The sequence below is a fragment of the Haliotis cracherodii genome, unplaced genomic scaffold (assembly GCF_022045235.1).
Source record: "Haliotis cracherodii isolate W230 unplaced genomic scaffold, xgHalCrac1.p SCAF_1, whole genome shotgun sequence".
Taxonomy (NCBI): Eukaryota; Metazoa; Mollusca; class Gastropoda; order Lepetellida; family Haliotidae; genus Haliotis; species Haliotis cracherodii.
In genome coordinates, this window is record NW_027266264.1 from 69380930 (window position 1) to 69401873 (window position 20944).

General features: G+C 41.6%; 2 protein-coding genes across 2 annotated transcripts; one reads left to right on the plus strand and one right to left on the minus strand.

Moving 5' to 3' along the window:
* Nucleotides 1–9286: 9286 nt before the first annotated feature.
* On the minus strand, nt 9287–12385 carry LOC139467903 (activator of basal transcription 1-like). The gene is made up of 2 exons (XM_071249450.1): nt 12196–12385; nt 9287–9893 (listed from the first exon to the last, which is right to left on the minus strand). The coding sequence occupies exons 1-2, from the start codon at nt 12383–12385 to the stop codon at nt 9364–9366; spliced, it is 720 nt and encodes a 239-aa protein (XP_071105551.1). The 3' UTR covers nt 9287–9363.
* A 6161-nt stretch (nt 12386–18546) lies between these two features.
* Nucleotides 18547–19431, plus strand: LOC139457220 (WAP four-disulfide core domain protein 3-like). Its single transcript, XM_071238637.1, has one exon. The coding sequence runs from the start codon at nt 18547–18549 to the stop codon at nt 19429–19431; it is 885 nt and encodes a 294-aa protein (XP_071094738.1).
* Nucleotides 19432–20944: the final 1513 nt, after the last annotated feature.

Consider the following 20944-nt stretch of genomic DNA (forward strand, 5'->3'; position numbering starts at 1 on the left):
TTCCCGAAGTAAGACCCGTTTTATTACAATTTAGAATTTGATTATCGATCAGATCTGCTTTACTGGGCGCCCCCATTTTGTTTGAAGCAAATGCAAGTGATATGAGAGGTGGAATCTCATTGGTCAGTAGGAGGGACATCGAAGGACATAACTGGTGGCGCTACGATCGATCCCAGAAATTCCAGCCTAGTTCGGCAAGGGTGCAAACTTGACTTTTACAGTCAGTTATCTCCCTTGCAGAGGGAGGATACATAAGGACGTGATGTGTGTGTGCGCGCGTGTGTGGCTGTGTGCGTGTGTGTGTGTGTATCCCTTTCAACAACACATGTTACAGAGAAACTTAATGGGCTTGAATAATCAACTCTCTTTCATTTCCGAAAACACAAGGCAAAGAAAGAGGTGGTATTCATTGTTAACCCAGAGAAATAATGCATGCTTCGATATAATTCTATCCAGTCAAATAGTATGTGGTACATTCTGTCACGTTACGGAACTGCTCAACTGGGTCAAGAGCTAACTAATGACATGGCATGTGATAATATATCTATATTGGTCTAATATACAAGGTCAGTTGGAGGGCGATATAGGATGTAGACACTAACTTATATCATGTTACAAGTGTACTCGTGACCGACCAAACAAACCTTCAGCCAACTAAGGCAAAATATTGTTTCGAAGATGTCGACTCTAGAAAAACTAACAACAGTTCACCAGTGGCAGGGTTGTGGTTTTTCTTCGTCACTCAATATTCCAGCTGTATGAGGGCGAATTGTAAATAATTCACCGGTGATTGATATTGTGAGCCACGATACACGTCATCGCGATGGCAGGCAATCAGTGAAGTCATATAAAACAACCAGAGAGATTAAACTGTGGGGATAATATGAAGGACCAAACGTGTTTAGTTTGTCAGTATTCACAAGCATCGTTTAATAGAGATCATTATATTGTCAGCCATTGTTTGACATCGTTCCTTGTTTTACCCGTACTACCAACTCTTGTTTGAAATGGGTCCTTGTTTTGCCCGTACAATCAACCATTGTTTGATATAGTTTCTTGTTTGGCATAGTACCTTGTATAATTCGTTCCCCAACAACCATTGTTTGACATAGTTCCTTGTTTTACCCGTTCCCCAACAACCATTGTTTGATATGGTTCCTTGTTTTGCCCGTTCCCCAACAACCATTGTTTGACATAGTTCCTTGTTTTACCCGTTCACCAACAACCATTGTTTGACATAGTTCCTTGTTTTCTCCGACATCAAACCATTTTTTTATATAGTTCCTTGTTTTACCTGTTCCCCAACAACCATTGTTTGACATAGTTCCTTCTTTTGCCCGTCCTACCAACCATTGTTTGACATAGGTCCTTGTTTTGCTCTTCCTACCAACCATTGTTTGACACGGTTTCTTGTGTTGCCCGTACAACCAACCATTGTTTGACATAGTTTCTTGTTTTGCCCGTACTCTCAACCATTGTTTGATATAGTTCATTGTTTTGTCCGTATCACCATCAATTGTTTTACATAGATCCTTGTTTTGCCCATACTCTCAACCATTGTTTGACATAGTTCCTTGTTTTGCCCGTACTCTCAACCATTGTTTGACGTAGTTCCTTGTTTTGCCCGTACTCTCAACCATTGTTTGATATAAATGCTTGGTTTGCCCGTTCACCAACAACCATTGTTTGACATAGTTCCTTGTTTTGCCCGTACTAATACCCATTGTTTGACATAGTTCCTTGTTTCTCCCGTACTAATACCCATTGTTTGACATAGTTCCTTGTTTTGCCCGTACTCTCAACCATTGTTTGACGTAGTTCCTTGTTTTGCCCGTACTCTCAACCATTGTTTGATATAGTTCCTTGTTTTGCACATACTCTCAACCATTGTTTGACATAGTTCCTTGTTTTGCCCGTACTCTCAACCATTGTTTGACGTAGTTCCTTGTTTTGCCCGTACTCTCAACCATTGTTTGATATAAATTCTTGGTTTGCCCGTTCCCCAACCATTGTTTGACATAGTTCCTTGTTTCTCCCGTACTAATACCCATTGTTTGACATAGTTCCTTGTTTTGTCCGTACTCTCAACCATTGTTTGACGTAATTCCTTGTTTTGCCCGTACTCTCAACCAGTGTTTGATATAAATTCTTGGTTTGCCCGTTCCCTAACCATTGTTTGACATAGTTCCTTGTTTTGCCTGTACTAATACCCATTGTTTGACATAGTTCCTTGTTTCTCTCGTACTAATACCCATTGTTTGACATAGTTCCTTGTTTCCCCCGTACTAATACCCATTGTTTGATATGGTTTCTTGGTTTGCCCATACCCAACTATTGTATGACGTAGTTCCTTGTTTTGCCCGTTCTCTCAACCATTGTTTGATATAAATTCTTGGTTTGCCCGTTCCCCAACCATTTTATGATACATTACCTTGTTTTGCCCGTTCTCCCAACAAATGTTTGATATTGGTTCTTGTTTTGACAGAGGTCCCGACCCGAGAACGACAAAGGACTGGAACGATCATAATGTGCGCTGCGCTGTTCTTTCGCTCTTAAAGGACATCAACCAATCAACCCTTGCCAAATTGTCTCCCCTTTGTCAGTCAATGATTTCAAACATAGTTAACGGGAAATACATCAACAAGTTAAGCAGCGACAAGTGCACGGAGTTTGGCGAGTGGTATCAACGTTACACTAAGCAGGCTGCAGGTAAATATAAGACGTCAACGCCAGAGAATAATAAGTCTCGATTATCCGACGAGACGGATTCCGCTGGGCACAAAGGGCAAAATAGCAGTGAAAATTATTACAGTAAAGTACGGTTATAACGAACTCAAAGGGACTACTAATTATAGTTCGTTTTAACCGTAGTTCGTTATAAGCATATATACCGCATAACTATAGCAAATAGTCGGGACCAAAAAAGTAGTTCGTTATATCCGCCAGTTCGTTATAAGCGTGTTCGTTATAACCGTAGTTTACTGTATTTGAATGGATCACTGAAACGACAGTGACGACACCGGGTATTCGGGAAAAAGGTGAACATGTCCTGCTCGAAAGGGGGCACCCAACACTCACGAATTTGCATAAAAATGTGTTGATTGTCTGACACCGCACAGCAGTACTCTTGCCAGACAATCAAGTGATGGACCAGAAATCCAGTTGCACGATGTCACATTTACGGATTTTGATAAAACTAAAAACGATATGGTCAGTTTAAACTATTATACTTGTCTTCTGTGAACAAGTGCAGAGCTTCTGAAAGAAAAGAAACAAAACGTTTAAGAAATACATGTAGTTTCTTTTCACAACTCAGTGAGGGGCGTTTTTTTAGGTCTCGGACAAAATATTTCTTTTATAGTTGACTCGGTATAATTGATAAATGCTACTGAGCTTATGGTGAAACTCGGGGACTTCAGTTTTTAGAAACATTGACCCAGTTCAAGTAAATTCAAAACGTCAATGCTGAAGAATAACCAGTCTCGATTACCCGACGATATACACGCTATCACAAATCAACACATAGTGATTGTCCCTGTTGTATATCCCTTGCAAAAATAGTGTTCTTATTTACAGATTTCCCATCTCTGGACACGAAGGGTGTCCCAAAGGACACTCGGTTGACGTTTCATCCAGATCTGGAAATTCCTCTTCTAAAGACCTGGTTCAAATCCTGCAAAACTCCTTCCGCCGAGAAACTACGTTTTTATGCAAACGAACTCAACAAGGGACACACACGCCAGGAGAGACCCAAAATTACCCCAGCTAGGTTGAAAATCTGGTGGAAAAATGAGAAACAGAAAGTGAGGAGACTTCAAAGAGAGCACTCACAGTTGCCAGGGCAACCTGAGTACGAGCAGACGACACGGTTGCCAGGGAGACCTGACTACGAACAGGAGTCACAGTTGCCTGGGCGAGGGTCTCGGTCGGTGATGTTGTCCGGCATGGGGTCGTTGCCAGACAAACCCGACCTAGATGGCGGCGGGGAGGCGCGTGACCTTGTATTCACAGGCGAACTGACCTCCATGCAAACAGACGAGCTTCCTTCATGTTCCTTCCCGGATATGTTGTGATGTTGTTTTCAACATACATGTATTTTCTTATAATGAACCAAAATATGGTGACGCATTAGGGAGGTTGTTCTCGTGAATTTCAACAGTGATGTGTGTTCAAGATCAGTTCCAGATGGTAGGGAGGATACGGGTATCCCAGAAGACTCACTACCGCAATTTTCTGTGCAGAGTTGCGTCGCCTATAGCCGTACCAGGATCCGTTGATGGGTTCGATTCACCGATATTCCATGATAATGACCCTTGATCTGTCGGGAGAATACCCGTGCTCATTGAATTCACCATTGTGTTATGTCTACGAACTGTGTCCCTTCGGGTTTTCCTCCCACATTAAGCTGATCTGAACGTCGGAATAGTTCCCGTGAAGATCCGGGGTAATATAGGCCTTCAGCAACCCATGCTTGTCGTAAGACGCGACTAACGGGGTTGGGTTGATGCATGTCATCGTACCCCAGTTGCGTGGATCGATGCTCATGATGTCAATCACTGGATTGTCTGGTCCATTATTTACAGTCCGCCGTCATATAGCTGGAATATTTCTAAGTACGGCGTTAAACAACAAACAAACAATACAGTTTAAACTCACTCAGTTCCCGAAAAGACATGTTTACGTATGTTTGTTTGTTTCAACAGCAATCAGATGGTAACTGATTGAATGATTGTTTACAGCATCACAAAGGACCCGTGAAGATCCGGGTTATAGAATAGGTCTTCAGCAACCCATGCTTTCCATAAAAGGCGACTATGCTTGTCCTGATCGGGTGGTCAGGCTCGCTGACTTGGTTGATGCATGTCATTGTATCCATATTGCTTGATGTCAATCACTGGATTGTCTGGTCCAGACTCGATTATTTACAGACCGCCGTCATATTGCTGACATATTGCTGAGTGTGGCGTTAAACAATAAACAAACAAACAAACAAACAAACAAACAGCATCACAAACCCTGTTTCCTCTGTATGACAGTTTCCTGGACACTGTGACATACTGACTTCGCATTCCACCATATAAGAGGGGATGAAATGTGGCCTAAATAAAATATTCTACTCAACTTTATATTGACAATCAGTTTTGTCTCATGGTAAGGATGGAAAATATTCTTATCGAAAGTGGAGTGGTAGATATAAAATACATGTGTCTGTTGTATAGTATTTTTACCAAATAGTATTTTAGGATTCATTTCACAACATGTTCCATGTCATATTTATGTAGTGTTGTATGGACATGATACACAATGACAATATTGTAGTGCACTAGTGCCCTTTAATGAGGATCGGATGGTTACAATGGTTGAAGATCCGGGGCAGAATAGGTCTTCCATTATCCATGCTTGCCGTAAAAAGCGACTATGCTTGTCGTAAGAGGCGACTAATTGGATCGGATAGTCAGACTCGCTGACTTGGTTGATTGATGCTCATGATGTCAATCGCTGGATTGTCTGGACCAGACTCGATTATTTACAGACCGTACTCATGCAGCTGGACTTTTGCTTGTTAAACAACAAATCAGCAAACCATGATGCCTGGTCCATACACCTTTCACTGGCCGCCGAGATGTAGATGGAAAGTGGCTGACTGCGGGCTAAAACAACATTCATTCACTCCTTATCAGAAGAAGTCAGTATCACTAAGTATGCCATAACAAGGTCTTTTCAGCATTGTGTTTCTTTCTCATTTATTTAAGAGAAGTAGTTGAAGCTCACGTAAAATACACTCACTGTGGCTGCAGTAGAATCGCCAGATTGTCGTTTTCATTTTCGAGTGAGTTAGATTTCACGCTGCTTTTAACAGTATTCCAGTTATAACAAGGCGCGTCAGCTTAGTGTAGGAGGAAAATGATGCAGTGATGCAGGTCTCAGACGTTTACCACTTCGGTGAAACCCACGAGCACGGGAATGGTACTGGCAAACATAGAAACATAATCGGGCCGAACCGGGATTCGAACCCACAATCATAGGTTTCTGGCGTGCCCAAGGAACGAAACTCTGCACAGCAAATCGCGGCGCCTTAGACGACTGGGCCACCTATGCCCCCTTATTCGAACTCTACACACGGTGAACTTATAAGTTATTTAATCAAACATTTTACAAAGCAGGATAACATTTTCCTGAATTTTCATGTTCATACTTTGGCGTAATGTCGATGGACATGTCGAACGTAAACAGACAACGATCCATGCCATAAGCTCACGTGATGAGCTTTAAAATATATATTTTTTTATAACCCCTTTCAGGCCATGAAATGGTTGCTGGTTGCAGAAGGGACTGTGCGTGATCGTAGCAGCTAACCCCCGATTGTTGACTCCAAGACTGTGAAATTGCGTGGATCGATGCTCATGATATTAATCACTGGATTGTCTGGTCCAGACTCGATTATTTACAGACCGCCGTCATAAAACTGGAATATTGCTGAGTGCGGCGTAAAACAACCAACCAACCAACAAACCAAGACTGTGTGCATTCTACAGTTGTAAGAAAGTTGCACTTTTATGTCACTTCATATGGTTAACAAGGGAGATTCTTGAAGAGTGTTATCATTTTCGGGTCTGCATTCGGACATCCTCAGGAAGAGTTTAGTTTTGTAAGAGGCCTTTCTCTGTGTATCCATGCAGGGCTATGACGACTAAACAGTAGATATACGAATGTCGTGTGTCTATGTTAAACTATCGGAGGTATGACAGTGGTATCGCCACGTTGATTTGGGAACCCTCGGGTTTGGGGTATGTAAGTATAACTGAATGCATATCACATTCTGCTACACATGCATTTTGCCGAATACCTATCCAGCGTTAGTATTTGGTACAAAATTGAGATATAATGCTCAAATCAAACAGAAAAAATACCCCGATTGCATTTGTAAGGTTTAAATACGATTAAACTTCGAAATTGAATTTCAAAGCAATTCACAAACATCGAAAATGAACATTTGAAGTTCCAGTCTCATTAAAATCAGATCTTAGTTCTCGCTATGCTAAACAAAGTTGCTTAATTAGATTGTTGAAGTTCCAAAATGGGGCTTGTCCCGGAATAACACGAGTTGGGCACGAATGGCGACATTCATGACCAACTGGTAGGCTTACGGAAATATGCGAGTGGTGACGAATGCTCTTTGCAGTTGCCAGCATCAATCATTGCTCTGTCAATCGCATCCATATCAATTCACCATCGAACTCAAATTTCAGCGTTGGATCAGTTAAAAATTATGTGTCCCTCCGATATTGGCCGAATACACTGGTTCCACTATTGGTACGCGCCGCAAGCGCTTTTAGCTTAGGTAGACAGAATCCCAGTCAAAGAACGGAATCAAAGGCTTAGGTCGAATGACGTCACACGTCTTATCGTGACGTAATGTCCCTTATTACGTGATTCTTGGCCAATGTCACGCTGACCTTTGTTTGGGCCTCGTGAATATAATTTGTTATAACAACACTGTCATCCTTGTTTTATATCAAGTTCTGTCCATTTTAGCTCTACGAATACGGCTATTTCGCAGGGCATTATCGTTTGCATAATCCGTCAGTCCATTCTGGAGTCCGTTGGGCAGGTAATGGCAGACCTCGGGCTTCTGAAAATGTTTGTTTTTTTTTTTGTTTTTTTTGTTTTTCGTTTTGTTGTTGTTTTGTTTTGGTGTTTTGGTGTTGTTTTTGTTTGTTTTTCATGGGGGGGGGTGGGGGGGGTGTTTGTTTGTTGTTGTTTTGGTGTTGTTGTTGTTTGTTTGTTGTGTTTTTTGGTTGTTTTTTTTTTTGGGGGGGGGGGGGGGGGGGGGGCAGTCCAGTGATTATCATCATGAGTATCGATGTACGCAATTGGGATACGATGACATGCATCAACCAAGTGTGCGAGTCTGACCACTCGATCCCGTTAGTCACCTCATGCGACAAGCATAGGTTGCTGAAGATCAATTATACCCCGGATCTTCAGGGCTCGACCAACAATATGAGTGAGTGAGTGCATTGGGTTTAACGCCGCCTTTAACAGTATTCCAGTTATATCATGGCTTGTCAGCTTAATGTGGGTGGAAAGCCGGACGTTTACCACTTCGGTGAAACCCACGAGCACGGGTATGGTGCTGACAAACCTGGAAACATAATCGGGGTGAACCAGGATTCGAACCCACAATCATACGTTTCTAGCGTGCCCAACTTGGACGACTGGATCACCCTTGCCTACAATATGAGCTGACATTAGATGATAATGAGTTCTTACACGTCTTCCACCCATTCCCAATAAGAATTACAATATACACACAAATCTCTAATTTCATATGTGCACTTCCTAAAATATAAAGATAGCTATGAAACATAGCTCACTCTCAATACGTATCTTAGCTATAGTGTATAGCAAAAACGCAGATTGTTTCGCAGACTGATTTTATCAACCCGTTGTGTTATTATAAATGACATAAAATTGATATTAAAAGATATTGATGATTTTCAAAATGACACATACCAAATTGTGAGTGGTATTGGTGTATGGTATGGTTCATTGCATTGATTCAGCTTTAAGCCATTTCACTTAACCTCGAAGTGAAATATATATCTGCAGCAATTTAGTCTAGAAATTAAATTAAAAACAGAGAAAATTGTGACTAAACTTTGATTGAATGCTGTGTAGATCTAACTTAAGTTACTTCAGGATGATGTCATTGCATTCAACATGATGTTGAAAGAATGAAAACCAGGTAATTTCATACGTTTCTCTTTTTGATGAAAGTTGGGACTGAAAAGAATTAGGGGGCACTGGTAAGTTTTAGAGCTGCCAGTCCACAAGAACTCACAGTTTCAAAAGCCAGCGGGAATCACATCTATACTAGTCACCACTTACAAAAAGCATAGGTTGCTGGGGACTTATCTTCTCACCTCTGATAACAAAATATAAGTGAGAGTACATCTTGCAACATTTCTGTAGGTTGAAAGTTATAACTCAGTGGTTAATTGCATGAGCAGCAAAGTCACAAGCAACAATCAGCCATGTCACAAGCAACTATCAGCGAAGTTACAAGCAACAATCAGCAATGTCCAGCAACAATCAACAATGTCACAAGCAACAATCTGCAAAGTTACAAGCAACAATCAGCATCAAAGTAACAACATTTTGACCATCCAATCCTCATTTTCAGCCACAGCTGTAACTGTAAGCATGGTATACTGGTGAACTGGCCGTGCCAGGATCCGCTGGTGGTGAGTGGTAATGTCACTTACATACTCTTACCATACCTTCTATCATGAACATTAACTAAAACCATCAACATCAGTTTCAGTGACGAGACAACAGCAGACATGTTTTATTCTTGTTTTATTCATCCTCATCTTTCATCTTCCCCCCACCTGAGAACAAACTGGAAAGGAATGACTTGCTTGACCCAGCAGCTTTTGCACTAAGTCGTTCTGGCTTCTTTTCACTTCCAAGTTTTTGCTTCTTTGCCAAAATCTCATCTTCAGTGTCTCTCAGTTTGAATTTAAAGTCCTGCACCTCAAACGTCTCTCCCTGTTTCCGTTTCCTCTGCTCAATGTCTTTCAACATTCTACTCTTTTCAAAATTCTGTTTATGGAAATCCGCTTCACGTTTCACCTGAGAGATCTCTGTCCTCATTCTTTGTTCGTGGACTGCCTTCTCATAGGCCAGTCTTTCATTGAGATGTGCCCATTTGAATTTAGGCAAATATTTGATGTTCCAGATTTCTTCAAACCATGGATGTTTCCTTTTGCCTCCTATCTGCTGGTTGTTTAGGTTGGCTGCCACTTTCTTCGCCTTCCTCTTGTCCTCGAACTCCACCCAACCTTCACTGAAACACCTCACTTTCTTCCCTCGCTTGTGGGCTTTGGCTATAAAAGAAGACAATAAATACAACTAACTGTGACAGTTATACATTATACATGATACTTTATTCTCAAAATTACAAAGAAACTGCAAGATTATCTTGCAGTACCCAGTAGGATGAGATGGTAATGTGACTGTTTACCTTCTAGTGCCTCATAGGCAGATTGGAATGAAAACTGAGTGCACACTGATTCACTGACTGGGGTAATAATGTAGCACGTCGAGCATGTGATGTGTGGATTTGGTGCATTATAAATATGCAAACATTATTATTACCTGACCCACATAATCCAGATTATCACTTTTCATATTAAAGAATCCAAACCATGGCCTGGTTACAAAACAAAGGAATCCAATGAGTACTCAAATTACATTGCACAAACTGCAAATTGTCATGGGTTTGGGGTCATCTGCGAAACATATTACTTCAATATCAGACGATGGTTGAATATTGCACAAAACTCATGAATGTACTACTAATTTGATTTCCACAAGTCACAACAAAGTCATATCATCAGTTGAAGAAAACAGGCACTACTCACTACTACACCACAAAACAGTCCTATGTATTCACAATTTATGGAGTATTCTATCTTCATCACGTGTTTACAATATCAGTCCACGTACCACCGAACATTGTGATAGAAGCTGACTCAGCTAATTTCTCGATAACAGGCCACAGAAAGTCTGGTACCACATACACGATGGGTCCACTGGTCACAGTTATCACAGGATACAGCATGTTGATTGTTTCTGACATTCTTCTCGCATGCAACACATCGAAAGGCCATTGCGAATAATTGTGATCTGACATCACCATGTTGGGCCTCTTAAATATAGTTTCAGCTTGACATTGAGTTAAATTGAGTAAAGGTACTTAAACTTCAATCATATAGTGTTTTCACAATAAGTTAGTCGGCAAGTAAATTGGAGTAGGGGGCTAATTTCTAACATGTCTAAGGTAAACTTGTTTTAACATTTCACAATTATTTTTGTTTGTAAGAGATGATGTGAGTTAATTTAATTTATTTTACTTCAAAGCATGTTATGTTTTCACAGCAAGTTGAGTTGCGTATAGGGTAAGTTGAAATTTTGTTGGAGTAGAGGCTAATTTCAAATGTAACATTTCACAATCATTGGTGTTTGCAAGTAATCATGTAAGTTTAATTTCATTTATTTGACCAAGGTAAAAAAAAATAAGGTGCCATTTTCTCCAGGCAATAGTAGTCGTTTTGCGCTTGAGGCAAGGTGACGTTTTCCCCAATCGGTAACGTTTTACTGAAGTGCCGCAAGTATAGCTATAACCCTTGATGATGTCTGGTCATAAACTGGTCACAATTGTTTTGTTTATTTTCCATATATCATTTATATTCCTCCATTTTCCTGTCTTTAATAGGTCTAACAAAGTTTAAAAGTTTCAAAATCTACTTTCCTCAAGAAGTATTACATTTTTAGTGAGTTCCTCTATTCATTATGTGTAATCATGTATTGATCATGCACTGTATGTACCTTGGACTTACATATCTAATGTGGAGTGAGTGAGTGAGTGAGTTTGGTTTTACGCCGCTTTTAGCAATATTCCAGCAATATCACGGCGGGGGACACCACAAATGGGCTTCACACATTGTACCCACGTCGGGAATCGAACCCGGGTCTTGGGCGTGACGAGCGAACGCTTTAACCATTAGGCTACCCGACCGCCCCTCTAATGTGGAGTGTATTGATCCTGTCAAGGCTTTGTATTTTTGTCCATTGAGGTTCTTGTCCCCCAAACTCACTATATAACAAAATTGTGCACATAGACAGTGGCATACAATACATAGCTAGTTAGGCAATGTTTACTTCCTTTGTTGTACAATGCTACACTAATCTACGATAACAGGGATACCGATCCTATACTTCATATTTTCAGCATGAACAATAATGAATTGTCTGTCACATGATGTGTATCGTGTTGGGTTAAGAAAATGACTTGGGTATGAAATTTGAGACTGAAGTGACGTGATCACAATCAACCACAGACGTTCATGGTAGATTTGCAAATCAATGTACCATATACCTTTGATTTTGTGTACGAAATTTCTCATTTCTAGGGTACAAATTCGTTTGGGGTATGCTACATACACACACCATAACGTACATAAATGGTTTCGTGGCTAAATAGTTATTTGAATCAAAGTCTGAAGCAAATCGAGCGTTACTTTGAAAAAAATGCTACTTTCTAGTTTCTAGAAGGCCAATCAACATCGATCAAAAAACATGTCGAAGTATGATTGTGATCGAATACCGAACAAGCATAATACTTACTGTCTGGCTGTAAGAAAATCTTTCCTATTTCCCCATACTGGCAAAAAATACTTCGGATCGTGGTAACGTTCATCATCATTGGGATTCTACTAAGGAATATTATGCCAGGTTCTTTGGGTTTCTTCGTTTTTGACTTTGGTTTTGGTTCAGATTCATCTGAAACGTGAACGTGTTCCTCGTCGGACGCCATCTTGAGAGCCGAAAGGCCTTTACAGCGTTTATACCACTGTTACCTTAACAGCGAAAAGTAGCACGCGCTGCACTGGAGCATTGCATTTAAAATCCGGAAAAAACATAATATGTTTTCCAGGCACTTGTAAATTTGAAAACTTTTCATTGTGAATTGTGTATATATGATGCATATATGACTCCGTCATGTAAGTCACCCCGCTAAAACGCACATTTACTACAATATAAAAGAAGTGTTATTGTGTAGAGGGGTCATAGGAAACTACACCATCGATTCGTGTCAATTATTTTCAAAATAGGTGTAATTTATATGTCTGAAAGGTAATTTAATTGTGAACTTAATATTTGTTCCTCTTCGTGGGGTTTCACATTACACACTGCTTGGAATAAATCGGGATATAAACCTGGTATATCACCGTGTTGTTAGATTTTATATAGCCGACTTCGTACCTACAGAGGAATATGTGTTAAACAGTCACGCATGATACGTGAATGCCGACCCACCAGAACATACACCCTCACCCCTTAAACAACGCCCCCTGATGTAAGATGTCATTACCCCCGTCACCCCTTTACCGGCACGGCTAGCGTGATCCACCCCCTCCTGCCCTCCAGTGTGGTAATAAAACATTTAAAACCACTATTATCCATTTATCAAATTACCTGTCAGTTTAATCCCAGTACAAGTCATACCTATTTATACTATCCAGACAGTCGTTCCCCGTGTGTCGTGGGGTAGTACTTCAGACCCGGGTTGCTTCTGCGCGCTACCCTAACACGATGAACAGAGTGGAGGAGGACACGCACTGGCTAAAGTTTGGTTTCGTAAGTTGGTTCTGATACCCAGTTTGCTTTTGTAAAATGTCCAATCTGGACTGGATGGAGGATTAATTTAGTTAAGGCAGTTACCTCGATGGGTTAAAATAGTGCAAGAATCGTAAAGATGGTGACACTAGACTTATTCACAGCACTATTGATCGTGTTTTACTTGTTTGTATGAACAGTGAGTTGTTTCATACTTACCAAGCACATGCGTAAACCCCATACACGCAGAGTACATGTAATTACTTGTCGATACATTTGTTCACTATACATCTCTATTCCTAATAATCAAGCAGATGTACGAAGCCTTTTAGGGACATTTGTTGTTTTTTTCTTTTTCTTCTTGAAATTTCAAGGTACTAAGTTGAAATTTCAAGATGTTATGTTGAAATTTCAAAATGCTAAGTTGAAATTTCAAGATACATACTAAGTTGAAATTTCCAGATAATGATCTTGAAATTTCAATATGATAAGTTGAAACTTTAAGATTTTTACTGGAAATTTCAACTTATTATCTTGATACTTTAAGAAAGGGTCGACATTTAAAGATGCTATGTTAAAATTTCAAGATGCTAAGCTGAAATTTCAAGATATATACTAAGTTGAAATTTCAAGATAATGATTTTGAAATTTCAAGATAGTAAGTTGAAACTTTAAGATTTTAATTGGAAATTTCAACATTTCAACATTTTTAGTATCTTGAAATTTCAAGGAAAAAAATATGAAATAAAATGGCCTTGAAAGGCTTCCGTACAGATGTTACACATTATTCCTAGAGTGTCACGGACAAAGCTGTCTTTGGCTTGTCTCAACATGGTGTCTACAGCGACATATGTCCTCTATCCTCTAGAAAAATCCTTCAAGAGTTCGAAGTCGGACATCCCCCACCCCAGAATGTAAACACAGACAAGACCATGCTTTGATCTAAACATGATTAGGAATGTGTTTAATTTCTAAACAGAATACACATTTGGTGTGTTCTACCTAAACGCATTTAGGTCTTAACACTTGAAATAAGCTATCTCACAGCCTAAACACCACCTAAACACAAGATCCGGTACTCTGAACAAGTTCAGAATTTAAACACATTAAAACATGTTTAGAATCTAAACACCTTAAAACATGTTTAGAGTTTAAACATGTTTGAACATCTCCAGATTTTAAACATGTTTCGCACTCAGCAATATTCCAGCTATATGACGGCGGTCTGTAAATAATGTAGTCTGTACCAGACAATCCAGTGATTGATATCATGAGCATCGATCCACGCAATTGGGATCGATGACATGCATCAACCAAGTCAGCGAGCCTGACCACCCGATCCCGTTAGTCGCCTCTAACGACAAGCACAGTCGTCTTTTACGGCAAGTATGCATGTGTTGCTGAAGACCTATTCTAGCCCGGATCTTCACGGGTGGTAGTGTGAAGGACTACTTATCAAGACGTTGCAGTTTCGAACCCATCCAGTTTAAAATTCTTTGTGTTCGTCAATAAATTGTTGCTGTATGCGTAATAGTATTTCTCTCATACAGGAAACTGACAATAAAAGTATGTCTGATTACTGATTTCTACCATAGACCCATAACTTAGTTTAGTTAACACCACCCTCCCACCCCCGAAATGATCCATTTATACAGCTTAACCAGTGTTTTTTTACATTTTGTGAGTTAGAAAACAGCTGTTGACTGCGTGTGTTCGACCGTACTCAGCGTCTGTACATGGGTAGAAGAATCCATGCACAGCGTACATTAAATTGGCATCCTTGACTACATACCGGCGACACATCCTGAATACATGTCTCATAAATTGTACCTAGGTCTATAGGAGTATACAATTACACAAGGAACATCTACTGTAGACAAAGTGAAGGAATGTGTCCGGTGTCGCTGGGGGATTAGAAGGGAACCTGTTTGGCCAACGTCGCCGCTGTTTAACGCTCGGGTTGACAGTCATGTTGTTGGACAGAGGATAATGTGCTTCAGAGAAATGTACATGTTATTACTTCACCGTTAAAACTGCTGTTACTGTTATGGCCCACAGAAGACGTCTATGTGTCATTAGAATAATCTTTATTGTTAAATTTGGGGAACGGGGGGCCCAGTCGTCTAAGGCGCTGCAACTTTGTGCAGAGTTGAGTCCCATTGGCAAGGCAGAAACCTTTGATTGTGGGTTCGAATCCAGGTTCGACCTGACTATGGCTCTATGTTTGTCAACACCATACCTGCGCTCGTCGGTTTCACCAAAGTGGTAAACATCCTAGACCTGCATCACTTCGGGCTGCCCTCTTATAGTAAGCTGACACGCCCTGAAGTAACTGGAATACTGTTCAAAGCGGTGTTGAAACCAATTCACCCACTGCTGTTAAATTGACCAAGGCCATAGCCTTGTGTTAGCAGAAATGTAAATGTCCGATGTTACACCTGGGGATTTCAGCCCAGTGATAAAACAGCCATTGTAAGGTTGTGTTCCAACCGCTTACGGCCGACATAGTTTTGGAGCTTTCCCCCCAACACTTAGGTGACACACTACATGTGTAACATTGGAATAAACAAAATCATTATCCACATTTAAATTATTCGTTCTCAACAGTGCTTACCTATGTATTCCACTTTTTGAATTATTACAGATTCTGATGGTGTTGCTGTTGGAAGACGTCAGAGCTGACCCGGATCCTTGTAAGGTTGGCATCAGTCAGTGTTAATATCCACATGACACATGATAGGACTGTATGAGCGTGATTCACTCAATCATGTGCTGTATTTCCCTGGAAGGTGTTACCACAGACAACTGAGGTTATTTCCAGATGACCGCCTCCGTGGTCTAGTGGTTGAGCGTCCGCCCGGAGAGCGGAAGGTCCGGGGTTCGATCCCCGGCCGCGTCATACCAAAAGACGTTAAAAGATAGTACTTGTTGTTACCCTGTCTGGCGCTGGTCGGCTCGGAGTCCGTATACTGCGTCTGAGTGGGGTATTCATGTTAAACTGCGGCATGGTATCTCAGAGAGCTAGCACTATAAATCGGCATCAGTCCGGACTAGTACAAGCAGCCACACACACGTGCATGCACGTCGCTATATAAGTGCAATAATCTTGGACGCGACGTTAAACCCCATTTCACCTCACCTTATTTCCAGATATTACGATTGCTACCAGCTATATAGCTGATTTCAGAGTCCGGCATAAAAACCAATGGGTTATCTTCGCTCCTGTGTCATCATTCAAGGATAGCTTCCACCTTGATTACGCGTTGTAGTATTCCTACTACCACTGCTCTAGACCCGTGTAGATTCCGGGGTAGAATAGGTCTTCAGCAACCCATGCTTGCCGTAAAAGGCGACTATGCTTGTCGTAAAAGGCGACTAACGGGATCGGGTGGTCAGGCTCGCTGACTTGGTTGATGCATGTCATCGATCCAAATTGCGTGGATCGATGCTCATGATATTAATCACTGGATTGTCTGGTCCAGACTCGATTATTTACAGACCGCCGTCATATAGCTGGAATATTGCTGAGTGCAGCGTTAAACAACAAACCAGCCAACCAACCAACCAACTTCGTCCTACCTTTTAAAAGGTCGATATTTTGCCGTTGTATTGCTAATGTATTCGGGGAAGCGTAGAAATATATTTCTTTGAGAGGCATTTAGATGTTGGAGTACTAGGTAAGGATATGATATATGGATGAACAACTTCTTTATTACAATTAGGAGCGACGTTTCGTTGTAGGTTCTAACACCATTACACTTCACTTGTTTGATAACGGTACTGTGATAACGGTGTTAGAACCTACACCAAAACGTCGCTCCTAATTGTAAAAAAGAAGTTGTTCATCCATATATCTTATCCTTACGTAGAAATGTATGTTTAATGTCGCACAACTATGTCTCACCTGTATTTAAACACCCTCCGTAATATTTGCCATGTCATGGCGGTGTTCCAGGCGCTGTCTTGCAGGGAGGGGACTGTTTGTAAACTTGTGGAAGTATGCGCACCACTGTGCGCAGTTGTTCCAGTCTGTACGACTCCAGGTGAGCTATTGACAATAACATGATCAAAAGATAACATGGGGAACTTTCAATGGTCGACCATGTACCTTGTTACACATGATAAAAACCACAATGGCAATGCCAATACAATAGCACAAAATCTATTCTAACAAAGACCCAGGCAAGTACTAGACATATGTCTATGCTTTCTGAAAGATAGTCATCAAGTCATACTAAAAGGCTGGGAGACCTAAAGTAACACGTGGCCTTATACGTCAAATTGGGAATTCCCTTTCTGCTCACGTCACCTTTATGATTAAACGTATATTTAACTAATCAAACGATATATTTGTTTCACAAAGCCTACACCCAAGCCGCTCCGTAAAATAAGTTCTATAACCAGAAATTTTATCTTTGCTTGACAAATGGTTCAGCTCCAGCAAGGACCAGCAACCCATGTGCCGAAGGCAGTCCCCTGATTACTACATTCGGCCAGGACAAGGTTTGCACGGAGGGGGTTGGCTGCCCCGGGGGACTGGGATGTGTTGGAGAGTCTGTCGGCAGCCAGGGGCGGTGCTGTCCCACCGGTGGACTACAGTCAGTCAACAGTAAGTAATACAAAACTAGAAACAATGCCAACGTGGTACTGAATTCAGGTAAAACAACCTAAAGGCTATCATGTGTACAGTGAGAGCTTTTTTCGCAGCAGTCAGCAATATTACAGCTATATATCACATCTTCCTGAGGCAATGGGGTTACTGACTGTGTCAAGTTGACTCCCTTGCCTCGGGAAGATGGCTCTATCACCTCTGCCTGTAAATAATAACTTCTGGGAAACGTGACTTTTTACAGTCAGTTAGCCCCCTTGCCTCGGGAAGTTGGTAAATAATACAGCCAGGGCGACGCAGATCGGCATTGGGTTGCACGAACAACGACCCTAGCCGTTAAGCCATTACGATGACACACTACGATACAATCACACATTGTAACCATCAGATCCTCAAAAATGGAGTGTTACGACAACAGGGAGTACTGTGCCTCCAAATGGAATCTCCAAATGGAGGGACTGAGTATGGTTTACGCCGTTTTAAAGCAACATTTGCCTTCGACGCGACGAGCGTTTCAACCATAAGGCTACCCCACCGCCCCTGTAAATTTGCTATCGCCCCGGCCACGAAAAACGTCTTAAATTGTCATTTGCACTTGTAAAACAATGTAACTTAGTACACATTCTATATTCTAAACACCCACAACTGGAAGGCTTTGTGTTGCAATACCCACCAGCCATGACAGATTAACAAAAGTCAAATGAAAAATCGGGTGTTCTTTAACTTCTTTTAAGTAGTACATATGTAGCATGCTATTGGGCATAAACAGTACACCTTTGTCTAACGGTCACTTATCTCAATTCATTAAAGCTAGGAAGCCCGGTTCATGTCCTGCGTCAACTGGGAACGGCATCTGTTTCAACTTCTGCGGCCGAGACATCGACTGTGTGGACGGTCAGAAGTGCTGCTTCAATGGTTGTGGCCACGCATGTGTCGACCCTCAACGTGAAACGTCACAAGTACAAGCTCCTCACAGCAACACGGCACCCTTGACGTCAAACCCCTCGTCATCGCCTGCCACTCCTGGGACCTGTCCTACAGTGAAGACGTTTGGCGCTTGTGTCCGAATGTGTCGGTCTGACAGCGAGTGTTCTAATGGCACAAAGTGTTGTAGTAACGGGTGCGGTTGGACTTGTCAGTCTCCACTTCTCCCACCAAAGCCAGGCACGTGCCCGCGAGACTACAACAACGAACCCTGCTTCTCACGCGACCAATGTCAGCACGATTCCAGCTGTACCGGAAGTTGGAAGTGTTGCACGACAAACTGCGGGAGACAGTGTCGAGAGCCCAACAGCACCCCAGCCCCCCGCCCTGGAGTGTGTCCCGCCATCAACAGAGCTCCAGCTTTCGCCGTTAGCTGCAGTGTCCGCTTTGATCTGTGCCTGGTGGACGTGCAGTGTCCAGGGACGATGAAGTGTTGTGAGTCTGCTTGTGGCAGGAAGTGCCAGACTGCCCTGCCCCACGTGGCGGGCGGTAAGCGTGGCCAGTGCCCTGCCCCTGAGGACAACCCGAGTGGGTATGGGGCCACCCTGTGTGTCAGCTTCTGTTCCGTGGATTCGGACTGCCCCGTGACCCAGAAGTGTTGTCTGAGGAGCGACGCTTGCAGTCGCATCTGCACCAAGCCCATCGCCTGACATCTACAACCCCGCAATGTCCTTTTGCTATCCTCTACTCTGTTGTCATTCGTCACCACTCGCATGTTTCCGTAACCTACATTCAGGTTATCCCGGTATCTGTTCAGTGAATTATATGCATTTCTATTGAATATACACTAACAGTTTTAGCAGAAAAAGGGCCCCCGGTCGATCCTCAAATCATTCGTAGCGCTACGACAGGCGTATTTAAGTCTATGTAACTTTTGACTTAAGCTAGTCGTAGCGCTCCGAAGGCATAATTTTGTGGATCGGGACCTAGGCATATATAGCAATACAGTGACACCCCTATGACTCAAAGTCCTCGGAAACAGGCCGCGTTATCCATAGTTCGAGGCGATACTTAGAGCATAGAATAGATGAGGGTACATCTATGTCCCACGCTAATCAGTAGCAGTGTGTGTTTTTAATAATCCACAGTTATGAAATAAGTAACGTGTGGTAATCGTAGTTAGAATGGAGACGTTCGAGTATTTTACATATTGTGCTACATGTTTAGCAATGACAAGCCTCGTGAAGTAGAACCGCGTTTAATATTCAGGAAACCCAATTCGCAAACTGTTGGGAACGTACAAAGGGACATAACCCTGTCGCCACGAGCCTAATTCACGACTTAGCTCTTCTGCACTGAGTAACAGTGCCTCACCATTCCAATTACCTCAACGTCTCGGGCCAGTTGTCACTACTATACAAGTGATTCAAGTAATTTAAACCAACTTTTCTTCTCACTTATGCCTTATGCGTACTGTCCATATATAATTGTCTTACAAAAATGTATACATGTACGTTGTACTAACGTACGTCCTTTCATGAGTTCTAAGTGTAATAAAACTTTTCAACGGTCGGAACCACGATGTGAATTCATACTGCGTTGTTATTTAAACTACGGAGGTTGTGCCGATATCAGAGCAGAGCTCGAGATGATGAAATATTCTTCAACAAAACATACCAGGTTTATCAATCATGTCAGAAGTGCTGTCTACATATATCTGCTACTTTTTATATAACATCTTTTTGCAAATGTCAAATAAACTGTTCCAGCACCAATGCGACAAACCATTGTGTATTGTATAAGACCATCTCTCAGCATATGCTCACTCCACCATCTAAAGAAAGCTAAAATTTGTATTCCAGCCTTTTGTAAATTAGCTCATCCCTTGGATTTTGTGTTTGTTACTTGGCCCATTTGGGCTTATATTTGAAAAAATGGAGACCGGGGGGATATTTCATCTTCTGATGACTCTTGTTTAGATTCGCCTAAATATGAAGTGTAACAGGACAAATAAACCATGCTCTAAAATAGGTGCATTATATAAAATCAATGCATTACCCACATGCACACACTTCGATTCTGAAGTACAGGGGGCAGTGTATCAGGGTAACACAATAGACATGAGTAATTACAACCCCTTCACGCAAACTGGAAATTGCCATCAGAACGTATAGAGCCTATTGTCCTTCTCTTACACGCGTCATTATAATTATCAGCATAGAA